Genomic DNA, 12,419 nt, shown 5'->3' with positions numbered 1-12,419 from the left:
GTAGTTGGGCCTACAGGTGTGTGCCACCACTTCCGGCTAATTTTTTTGTATTTTTAGTAGAGACGGGTTTTCACCGTGTTAACCAGGATGGTCTGGATCTCCTGATGTGATCCACCCGCCTCGGCCTCCCAAAGTGCTGGGATTACAGGCATGGGCCACCGCACCCAGCCATTTGTATGTCTTCTTTTGAGAAATGTCTATTCAAATCCTCTGCCTGTCTTTTAATAGGCTATTTGTTTTCTTATTATACTGTCGAGTTGTTTGAGTTTTTAATGTATTTTGGATATTAGCCCCTTATCAGAAGTATGATTTTCAAATATTTTCTCCCATTCCATAGGTTGTCTTTTGACTTTGTTAATTATTTTTCTTGCTGTACAGAAGCTTTTTGTTTTATGTAATCCCATTTGTGTATTTTTGCTTATATTGCTTGTGCTTTTGGAGTCATGTCCAAAATATTGCCCAGACCAATGTTGAGAAGCTTTTCCCTATTTTTTCTTTCAGCAGTTTTACAATTTCAGGACTTACATTTAAGTCTTCAGTTCATTTCAAGTAGATTTTTATGTAGGGGATGAGGTAAGCATTCACTTTTATTTTTTTCCACGGGGATATCTAGTTTTTTCAACACCATTTATTAAATAAACTACCCTTTCTTCATTGTGTGTTTTTGGCACCTTTGTGGATGATTAGTTGACTGCATATATGTGGATGTATTTCTGTTTTCTCTATTGTGTTCCATTGGTCTATATGGCTGTATCATGCTGTTTTGATTAATGTAGCTTTGTAGCATATTTGGAAACCAGGTAGTTTGATGCCACCAGTTTTGTTCTTGTTCAAGATTACTTTGGACTGGGCGTGGTGGCTCGCACCTGTAATCCAGCTACTCAGGAGGCTGAGGGGGGAGGATCACTTGAGGCCAGGAGTTGGAGACCAGCCTGAGCAACCTAGCAAGATCCCATCTCTCAAAAAACTAAAAATTAGCTGGGCATGGTAGTGCACACCTGGAGTCACGACTACTCAGAAAACTGAAGCAGGAGGATTGATTGAGCCCAGTTTGAGGCTGCAGTGAACTATAATCATGCTACTGCACTCTAGCCTGGGTGACATAGCGAGATCCCATTTCTTAAAATGAAGCAAAACAGATTGCTTTGGGTATTTTATTTTGTGATTCCATATCAGTGTTAATTTTTTTTCTGTTTCCGTTAAAAATGCCATTGGGATTTTAATAGGGTTTGCTTTTAATTTGTAGATTGCTTTGGAAAATATGGACATTTTAGCAGTGTTAATTCTTCCAGTCTGTGAACACCATGTATCTTTCAATTTATTTGTGTCGACTTCAGTTTCTTTTATCAGTTCTTTGTAGTTTTCAGTGTACAGATTTTTTCCTCCTTGGTTAAATTTGTTCCTGTTTTATTTTTCTTTTGGTGCTTTTATAAATTGAATTGTTTCTGTATTTTTTTTTCTTTTGGATAGATCATTGTTAGCATATAGAAATGCAATGCTGGTTTTTGTGTATTGATTTTGTATTCTTCAGTTTTACTGAATTTGTTTGTTGGTTTGTATAGTTTTTTTTGGTAGAATCCTTAGGGTTTTTTTAATATATAAAATCTATTATTTGCAAACAGAGACAGTTTAATTTTTCCAATTTGGATGCCTTTTCTTTCTCTTACTTGCCAAATTGCTCTGGCTAGGATTTCCAGTACTATGTTGTAGCGGTAAGAGTGGGCATCTTTGTGTTGCTTTTCTCTTTAAATGGCAATATTTCTTATCCCTATCATTTGAAAAGGTCTAGAAATAACTCAGTAGCAATTGGCACCAAGAATATGGTCTCTTAATACCACTTCCCACTGAAAGGATAGGGGTTCTTTGGAGAAATGGCTGATTCTACGTCACAGGCAGGAAATGTGTGAGATGAACCTGGGACATCCTGTCATACTGGCAAGTTAGGAAGGTATCAAAGACTACTGTAAATGAATTAAAAGGATGCAGGAGCAAGTAAAAGAGGCTAACACTGGGCCAAAAATGGGACAGGTAAGCATCAAAACATAATAACCTCTGCAGTGGATTGAAATGTTTCATAAATGTTAAAATTGATGAGTACGTAATTGTATAAATGTGTGTGTGTGTGTGTGTGTGTGTGTATAATCTTAATCCGTTACCCTCAAAGGATAGGAAGACAACAACTCATTTTGTGGCACTTGATAAAGGTAAAGAATAAAGCATTTTTGTTACTTTCCTGTACAAATTGTACTTCAGGGTAGCCAAATTGCTGATAAGTAAAGTTGTTCTTTGTTGACAAATTCTAGCTCATAACATAGAAGGAATGATAAAATTTCAATGCATAATGAAAGAATGGATTCACAGCAGGGCTTGGCAAACTGCAGCCCTTGGGCCACATCTGAGCTGCCACTTGTTCTTTTAAAGTTTTACTGGAACACAGCCACACCCATTTGTGTACATACTGTGTGTGGCTGCTTTCCCTATAACAGCAAAGTTGAATGGTTGTGACCGAGACCATATGGCCCACAAAGCAAAAATATTTACTGTCTGGCTCTTTACAGAAAGTTTACCAGCCCTTGATCTAGATAGTAATTTTCAATGGCTGCTAAAACCTTTAGGTGAGAGAAGCTGCTGGGAAATTTTGTAATGGATATATGGAGATTGATGTCACCTGATCCTCCCGGTGCCTCTGGATGTGAAGGCAGTACCCGTGCACTACCTCTGAAAGTATTCTTGTCAGAAGATCTTATAAATAATTTGGAGGCAATGCATAGGTTGGAAGAACACCACAGTGATGCATTCAGCCAAATTCATAATGTGGGAAAATTATTTTAGATTAAGAGATGTAAAAGACATGTCAACTAAATGTAAAATGGACTTCATTAGGGTTTTGATTTGAGAAAACTGGCTATGAAAACACATTTATGAAATAGAAAAATTTAAACACTGACTGTATACATGATAACATTAAGGAATTATTAATTTTTTAGAGTGTGTTCATGATTGGTCACTTATTAAGAGAGCCTGTCTTCAGAGATTTTTGCTAAAATATTTATGGATAAAGTGTATGATGTCAGTAATTTTCTGTGTTATTCAGCAGGGTCCCAGGGGGTTATACACAAGACAAGAATGACCACATATTGACAATTGCAGTGCTAGGCCATTGGTACATGGGAGTTTTCTATTCTATTTGTGTATGTTTAGACATTTCATAAAAGTTTTTATGTTACTATTGGGTAATTTTGGGTATTTGAAAAATAAATGCAGTTAACAACTTAGAAAAATGATATGAAATGATATAAAATTTCAAAAACCCTTTGAGAAAGAATTGCAAACCAAATCATGACCTTCAGTAGGATGGGCCTTCTCAACTATTCAGTACATATATATTGATCACTGAAAATAGAAAGCTAAAGTAAACATTTACTGCGCACGAAAGAACAGGCAGTGTTACTCTGGGGTAGGGTGAGTAGGCATTTTCAGTCTGTAAGACTGTTTCTCAATGTGATGTTTCTTGGATACATTAAGTTTCTAGCCAATAGATACTGTAAACTATATGGTGATACACATATAAATCAAAGAAGTTAACTTAAAAAATCTCTAACATTTGAATTGTAAATGCCAGTATGAACCACTATTCTGTGTTTTGTTTTACCAGTTAATCTAAAAATAGAGTTTCTCTTTATATGCATTGTTGATCTTTTATTATGCGATGCTTTAGTAACCTGCTCTCTAATTAAAATGTACTATGATTGTCTTGAGATTTTTGTTATGCTCATCAAACAATCTGTTGTACTTGGATCCCTAGGAAAATCAGAGGCTCCTTAAAAATATGTTCAAAATCAGCGATTTTTGAACCAGATGCAATATCCCAGCCCATCATCAAGGTAAACACATTTTAAATACAAACAGAAACATTCCTATTTTTTTGTGTACATCTTACGTTTCCTGATTTTTACAATATTTCTCTCAATTTTATCCAGATTCCTTTGAGAGACTGTATAAAAATAGGAAAGCATGGAGAAAATGGAGCCAATAGACACTTCACAAAGTATGTCATTTTCACCACTGTTTAATTTTACTTCAACCAAAAAGCTGTATATATTTAATGACTTTTATCTGCATTTTAGGGCAAAATCTGGGAGTATTTCACTCATTTTCAGTCAGGTAAGCACATAATAAATATTTTTTCCTAATCTGAATGAACATTCATATATATGTGCATGAATGAAATTATTTATTTGTAGAGATATCAGATGAAGACCATGGAATAGAATTCAAATGCTTTTAGAATTCAGTCATTGAGAAATATACTTTTAAAAAGATGTGATCTCTAATGGGCTTCTTCATGTTTATTAAGTATGTGGTATCTGTGGGCTTGCGGTTTTGTCCTTGGAACTCTCAAGATTTACGATTTACGAGGCTTGAAATGAAGGGATGCAGCTCTTCCTATAGCTTCCTAGCTATTTAGAAGGCAAGAGGCCAGTGCCACGCCACTTAAATGATCTCAGGGACTTAGGACAACCAAGGCAAGGACTTGGGATTGGTGGTCTTGTATCATTATGACCCTTGTGGTCATAACCTTTTGTTCATTCCAGATTTATTCCCTTTACATTTATGCACCCACCACTGCCCTCAATATAGCAGGACAGCATTGGCAATAAAAGGTCAATTAAAACATGTTTTTCTTCTGTCATATTATTAATTAGTATGTAGATTATAGAATTGTAAATAAGAAGAGACTACTTTCTTTTGGCTCTGGACTTTACCCTCTTCATCTTTAAAGCGAAAGGGTTAGCAGATGTTGCCTTGACTTTCTGCAGAGTTCTCGTTCCTTGGGGAGTTGGAGTGTTCAGAGACGAATTGTTCTGGGATCAAGTAAGGGGTAAGAAAAGCTGTGAGAACAAAGATGCACAGACTTTCTGACTTCAGAACGTGACTTAAATCCTCTCATGCAACAGAGCAGAGTGTCCCAAGGAGGCAGATGGGGAGGGGAAGAGCATGCTCCCAGCACTTTTTCTATCACTGAAGCCTTTTGTTCACAGAACACTTGTAATGTGTGTTGAAAATTATTTTATGAACGCTGAGAGGTAGCAGATTATTTGATTTTCTATATCTACCTTCCATGATTCTATTAATTTTTTTTTTTTTTTTTTTTTTGAGACAGAGTCTTGCTCTGTGCCCCAGGCTGGAGTGCAGTGGCGCGATCTCGGCTCGCTGCAAGCTCTGCCTCCCGGGTTTACGTCATTCTCCTGCCTCAGCCTCCCGAGTAGCTGGGACTACAGGCGCCTGCCACCACGCCCGGCTAATTTTCTTGTATTTTTAGTAGAGACGGGGTTTCACCGTGTTAGCCAGGATGGTCTCGATCTCCTGACCTCGTGATCCGCCCGTCTCGGCCTCCCAAAGTGCTGGGATTACACATGATTCTATTAATTTTAAGGAAGAAAACATTTCACAGGCTTCCTTAACTTCATATTGTTTTAACTGGTATATGTGAAGACAGTGACAGCCATCTACTGCTCTGGGGACCAAACATCATTATTAATAACCCCCCTCCCATCCTCTCATGTCTATCATGTCATTCTACTTCATGACCTTGTTCTACAAAGCCCATATCTTGAAAGGAAGAGGTACTTTTTCACTTGGAGATAGGGTTTTCATTATAAAACTATATATTTTAGTTATTTTAGTAAAAATTTAATAACTTTGGGCTTAGGAATAAAGCCCCCAAATTCCTCCACCTACTTTTAATAGTTTATGGAAGAGGTCTTGTATGAAGCCAACTCAAAACCAGCCTGACACAAGCTACTCTTTCAAGTATTATTTAAAGCTTCCTGTGTCAAGTATACAACCAGGCAACTTTTGGGTGTTTTGCTTATATACTAGGTCGCAAAATCTCAGAAATATGGTGTGGTGCTTTATATTTAGAGAGTTTTGCTTCCAATTTTTTTGTTGCTGCTAAAGAAGGGTGTGTGCATGTCTATATGAATAACAGATTCAACTCATGGATTCAATAAGTGTTATATTCAAGGCTCTGGAGATCTAGGGAAGAACAAGTTATCTGAAACCTGTTGCCCCATGGAGTTTACTTTTCAATGGGGAAGACAGACAATAAACATCTCCTCTAATGTCAGGTATTGACAAATACTATGAAGAAAATGAACGTAAGACAAAAGGATAGAAAATGATAAGGAATGTTCTTGCGCTGCTTTAGAAAGAGTGGTCAGGGATGCCTCACTGAGAAGAGGCCGCTTACCAAGAGACTCAGAAGGCTTAAGGCATTGAGCCGTGCAATTGTCACAAGCACTGGCATTACAGGTACAGAGAGTGGCAGGGGAGAAGCCTGAAGGTGGGCATGTCCTTAACAGGTGGGAGGCGTAGGAGTGTGAGTGCTCCTGGGCTGCGCGAGTCGAGGAGAACACTAAAGGGAGGCTGGAATAGGGGCAGGGACCACGTCATGCAGGGCCTTGCAGGCCAAGGAAGGGACGTAGAGTAAAGCACAGAGAGAAACACCACTGGAGAGCTGGAAGAGAAGGGGCATGTCTGATTTGTATGTAAATCTCTCTGGGGGCTGGGTAACAAACACGCTGTACAAACCAGGGCAAGAGTGGAAGCAAGGAGACCTATTGGAGTGTTCCAGAAATCTGCGTGTATTGGACCAGGATGATGAGAGGTGGTCATTGTCTAGATATATTCTGAAGAAAACCCAACAGATGTGCTGACGGATTAGTCACAGGGTATAAAAGGGAACAGACAAGAATGACTACAATGAGATGGCCAGTAGTGCCCTTTATAGCGATAAAGAGAGTTGGGAAGGAGCAGGCTTCAGGTAGAATGTGAGATTTGAGATGGCCATGAGAACTCTAAGGGGAGACGTCCAGCAGGCATTTGGATGCATCCATCTGGGTTTCAGAGAGGAGGCAGAGGCTAGCAAGACATACTGGGGAGCTGGAAGTTTCTAGAGACTTTTTAAAGCCCTGTGGCTGGATAAGATTTCCTGGGGACTGAGAGTGGACAGAGAGGTGTGAGAACTCAGGCTCTGCAGCTCTCTAACTTAAAGACGTAGGGAAGAAAGCAGGGTCCAAAAGTAGACAGAAGGAGTAGCCAGTGAGGTTGGAGAGAAGCAGGAGCAGGTGTCCAGGAAGCCATGTGGAAAACTGCTTCAGGAAGAGCCATCAGCTTTGTCACATGCTCTGAGAAGGAGGGTCAAGGAAGACTTGAGAATTGACTATATAGTGACATGGAGATCTTGTGCAGTTCGTGTGACCATCTAAAAGTGGTTTCAATAGTATAGTAGGGATGAAAACCTGTCATGGGCCCAAAGGGAAGGTACAGACAACTCTTGCAACTAATTCTGCCACAAAAAGGAACAGAAATGGCAAAAGGAGGATGTGAGATTAAGCGGAAGTGTGTGTGTGTATGTTGGGGGGGGGGTGGTGTAAAAGGGAGAGTGCCGTATATAATCCTAGGAGCAAAGTTTTTGAATATCTGACAGGTTTGGGGAGGTGTTCATATTCTGTGCCCTAGTAGAGAGGCTGAACTTTGAGAGCTCAGGCAGCTTCCATTGTTGCAGAGGGAAAAGCAGTGATGAAGGTATAGGTACAAGGAGATTGATGGCTCTGGTAGATGGTGTCACGTATTCCACATAGTTATTAATATACTATGTGAGGACTGGTAGCCCAGTGCATGTGAAAACACCATGTGCCCAGATTACCTCTAAGGTTTCTTTATGTTAGTGAACATATTTCATACCACAGTAACTTTGTTTTACACGTTTCTTAAAAAATCAGCACTTGGATTAGCCTCCTTCCCTGTCTACTTGGTTACTTGGTGCAAGTGATGGCATTCATAAAACATCTTCTGTATTTATTTATCTTGTAATTGTTGCTCTCTTATTGCCTGGATTATTCTCTTTTTAATTTGATATTTGTTATTTTAACACCAGTACTTTAAAGCCATACTAATACTAATACTAAAGCAAATACTTTTGGAACTAGAGATTATATAACAATGATTTAAAACATTTGATTTATAGTGACCTAATTTGTAGTTACTCTTTACAATGAAACATTTTGGTTATTACAAGTATTGATTTTTCTTGCTCAGGTATATTTCATTAAAGAACATAATGTTGTTGCACCATATAAAATAGAAAGGGTAAGTAAAGCTTTTCATGTATTTCCGGCAATTTATATAGTCATTTTGAGCAGTAAAATTTTGTGACTCTGTTAACATCTTTAATCAAGTATAATAATAATGAGCATTTAAAAGCTTCTTACCTGGAAGTTATAACAGAATTACCCAAGGGAACCACAGGTTTTAGTTCAAGAGAATTCAATTAAGTTTTTGAATTTAAAAAAGTGCCTAAATCAAGAAAAACCACTCAAATGATTTGATTAGAAATTAAAATCAGAATATACATTATTTATAAGATTGTTTACTGGGTGTTACTGAGAATTTACCAGTACATTACCAAAAAATTTAGTTTTAAAAATATTCTAGAAATATTTACTGGTTATAACATATTCTTATTTGAGAACTCAATAATAATTTGTAAGTACTCTTAATTAGGTAGAAACTATGAGTAGACTTGAATACAATGTCTAGTTCCCTGGGACTTTTCAAGTAAGCATAGACATTTCATTTAACTATTCTGTACTTGAATTCTTTATGCTTTAGCTTAATACATAGTAGAGGGATAACTCCTACTAAAAGAGAGTTTTTACAGGACCTAAGGACGGGGCTAGTGCTCCTTATAATGAGATCTGTGTGAGTTAGGAAAAGCCATCCTTTGTGGGCAAACATAGTCCCGCAGGCTGACTGAATTTCAGTTTCAGGCCAGTCTACAATCTCTTAGGCGGCACAAATTGTATACTCAGTGGCCTCTGGGTTTTACGGACAAGAAATACTTGCCTGCACTGATTAGTCAGAAATTATAAATACTGAGATTTAATTATTTTCAAGTGGTGCTCTTGGCATTTTGGGCAGGATGGTTCTTTATTGTGTAGGGCTGTTGCTTATATTACAGCTCTTTCCCCTAACAAATGCCTCTTGTACACTGCTCCCCTTGTTGTTGTTACAGCACCTCCACACATTGACAAAAGCCTCTGGAGCAATAGGAAACCCTACCCCCAAGTTGAGAACCACTCACCTGGGGTGCTGTCCCTCTAAAGGTTCTCATGAGAGCCAGCTGAATTGCATACCTGCACATGGTTCATTGAAAAATTATGTGAAAGGAAATAAAAGTGAGGTTGTCTGAGTAAAGAAAAGCTCTTTTGTTCCAATGTGAATTAAAATACCAAAGCACTCTCAGATTAAAAAAAAAAAAAGGAGGTAAGGTGGAATGACAGCAGCAAGATTGCAGAATAGGAAGTTCTAGCCCCCCGTTCCTCTTGTGAAGACACTGATTCAACAACACATGGACAAATTCCCTTTATGAGAAATCTAGAAACCAGTTAAGAGGATCCTGCACCCCAGGTGAGCATGAAACTAACCACATCAAAGCCGGTATAAAAATTTGTGTCACTATCTGGCCATCATCCGTCCCACACAGCACCACATGACTGGGAAGACATTTCCCAGCTTCTAGCTTCTCCCTGGAGAGGGAAAGAGAAAATTGGACTATACATCCAGAGTTCTGACTTTTCAGGGGAACTGCACAAGGGATTGGCTTCTGTCTCCTCTGTCTCAGAGTACAGATGGAATCCTGCATACTCTAGATGCCTGGAGCCACTGATAGCAAAAGAGAACTGGGTAGCATGCTACTGCTTCAAAGGACTTGTGTACAGCAGACATCTAGACACCAGAGACAGCAAAGGATTCCAAGCTTCTGAAAAAAAATGAAACCAATAAATTTCTCTAATTAGGAATCTACATGCATAAGTCCAGAGAAGACACTTCCATAGAAAAGGTTTGAGAGGCCTCCAGCATCTCTAGCCAGGCTGATTAATGAAGGTCTCTCTCCCTGTATGAAGCCAGTCCTTAGCGACTGGAGAGGTAACTGTTTTTTGTTGTTGTTGTTGTTTTTAATGTGTGGATATTAGCATAGAATTAGAGGGAGCACAAAGAATCAGAGAAAAATAGTTCAATCAAAGGTACAAAATAAATTTTCAGAAACCAACTCTAAAGAAAAGGAACTATATTAATTACCTGACAAGGAATTCAAAACTATTGTCATAAAGATGCTTAATGAGTTTAGGAAAATTATGCATGAAGAAAATGAGAATTTTAACAAAGAGAATATTAACAAAGAAAATATAAAGAAGAACTGAACAGAAATTTTGGAGAAGAATGCAGTAACTTAACTAAAAAGTTCACCAGAGAAGTTCAGCACAGACTATAAAGCAGAAGAAAAAAATCAGCAAACTGGAGCACAGGTCTTTTGAAATTATCCAGTCAGGGGAGCTAAGAGAAAAAAGAATGAAAAAGAGTTAAGAAAGCCTAAAGTACTAATGACACACCCTCAAATGGACCAAATACACAATATGCGAGTTCAAGAAAGAGAAGAGAGAAAGAAACAGAAAGTGTATTTAAAGAGATAATGGTCCCAAATTTGCCAAAACTGGGGAAGGAGATGGACACCAGATTTAAGAAGTCTTCCACATAGGAGGACTTCAGAGATGTCCTTACCAAGACACATGATAATCATGTTATCAGAAGTAAGAGTTAATTTTGAAAGCAGCAAGAGAAAAGTAACTGGCCACAGAAGACAGCCCCCATAAAATGATCAGATTTTTCACCAGAAAGCTTGCAGGTCAGAAAATTGGATGATAAATTCAGAATGGTAAAAACAAAACAAAGCAAAATAAAACAAACAAACAGACAAAAATGCCTGCCAACAAGGAACACTGTATCTGGCAAAATTGTCCTTGAAAAAAATGGAGAGATAAGGACTTTCCCAGATAAACAAAAGCTCAGAGTTTACCACCATTAAATCTGCTTTATAGGAAATGCTAAAGTGAGTCCTTCAATTTGAAACAAAAAGATACTACACACCAGTATGAAAATGTAGGAATTATAAATCTTGCTGATAAAGGCAAATACAGAATACTGTAGGGCTGTAATGGTGGTGTGTAAATCAGTTTTAATTCTGGTATACAAATTGAAAGACAAAAGTATAAAAACCCCATAACTAGAAATCTGTGTTAATGAATACACAATATAAATGAATGTAATTTGAGATATCATTAACATAAAGGGAGACAGGTATTTGAAGGAATAGTTTTTGTATGTGACTGAAGCTGTTAACAGATTAAGAGAGATTATTATAACTCTAACATGTTTTATATAAGACCCATGGTAACCACAGAGAAAATACCTATAGAAGATATATAAAAGAAGAGTTTTTCCAATATTATCATCTAGAATTTTTATGGTTTCAACTTTTAAGTTTAAGTCTTTGATCCATCTTGTGTTGATTTTTGTATAAAGTAAGAGATAAGGATCCAGTTTCATTCTTCTACATGTGGCTTGCCAGTTTTCCCAGCACCATTTATTGAATAGGCTGTCCTTTCCCCACTTTATGTTTTTGTATGCTTTGTCAAAGATCAGTTGGCTATAAGTATTTGGCTTTATTTCTGGGTTGTCTATTCTGTTCCATTGGTCTATGTGCCTATTTTTATACTAGTCCCATGCTATTTTAGTAACTATAGCTTTGTAGTATATTTTCAAGTTGAATAATGTGATGCCTCCAGATTTATTCTTTTTGCTTAGTACTGCTTTGGCTATTTGGGCTCTTTTTTGGTGCCATATGGATTTTAGGATTGTTTAGGATAGACAAAGGTATTTTGATGAGAGTTCTGTGTGGTATCTTGATAAGAATTGCATTGAATCTGTAGCTTGCTTTAGGCAATATGGTCATTTTCACAATATTGATTCTACCCATCCATGAACATGGGATATGTTTCCATTTGTTTGTGTCATCTATGATTTATTCAATAGTACTTTATAGTTTTTCTTGTAGAGCTCTTTTATCTCCTTGGTTAAGTATAACCCTAAGTATTTTATTTTATTTTATTTTGCAACTGTTATGAAAGGAAGGGAATTCTTGATTTGATTCTCAGCTTGGCCATTGTTGGTGTATAGCAGTGCTACTGATTTGTGTACATTGATTTTCTATCCTGAGAATTTACTGAATTCATTTATTAGATCTACAAGCTTTTTGGATGAGTCTTTAGAGTTTTCTAGGTAAATGGTCACATCATCGGTGGACAGCGACAGTTTGACCTCCTTTTTTCCAATTTGGATGCCCTTTCTGTTTTTTGTCTGGTTGCTCTGGCTAGGACTTCCAGTACTATGTTGAATAGAAATGGTGAAAGTGGGTAACCTTGTCTTGTTCCAGTTCTCGGGCGTAGGCAAAGAATTCATGACTAAGAACTCAAGAGCAAATGCAACAAAGACAAAAATAAATAAATGGGACCTAA

At 37.6% G+C, this 12,419-nt stretch overlaps 1 protein-coding gene across 2 annotated transcripts in view; it reads left to right on the top strand.

The window, feature by feature from the left end:
- The window catches only part of NSMAF (neutral sphingomyelinase activation associated factor), a 76,231-nt gene that overhangs the window by 20,117 nt on the left and 43,695 nt on the right, over positions 1 to 12,419 (top strand). For both annotated transcript variants that reach the window (XM_008000707.3, XM_008000706.3), the window contains exons 3-6: positions 3,806 to 3,884; positions 3,981 to 4,048; positions 4,128 to 4,164; positions 8,104 to 8,154. In XM_008000707.3, coding sequence (XP_007998898.1) covers positions 3,806 to 3,884; positions 3,981 to 4,048; positions 4,128 to 4,164; positions 8,104 to 8,154 — 235 coding nt within the window. The remainder of the gene's footprint in view (positions 1 to 3,805; positions 3,885 to 3,980; positions 4,049 to 4,127; positions 4,165 to 8,103; positions 8,155 to 12,419) is intronic.

The sequence above is a fragment of the Chlorocebus sabaeus genome, chromosome 8, assembly GCF_047675955.1.
Source record: "Chlorocebus sabaeus isolate Y175 chromosome 8, mChlSab1.0.hap1, whole genome shotgun sequence".
Lineage (NCBI taxonomy): Eukaryota > Metazoa > Chordata > Mammalia > Primates > Cercopithecidae > Chlorocebus > Chlorocebus sabaeus.
Note: the sequence above shows the minus strand (reverse complement) of the source record. Positions and strands in the feature narration are given on the sequence as shown.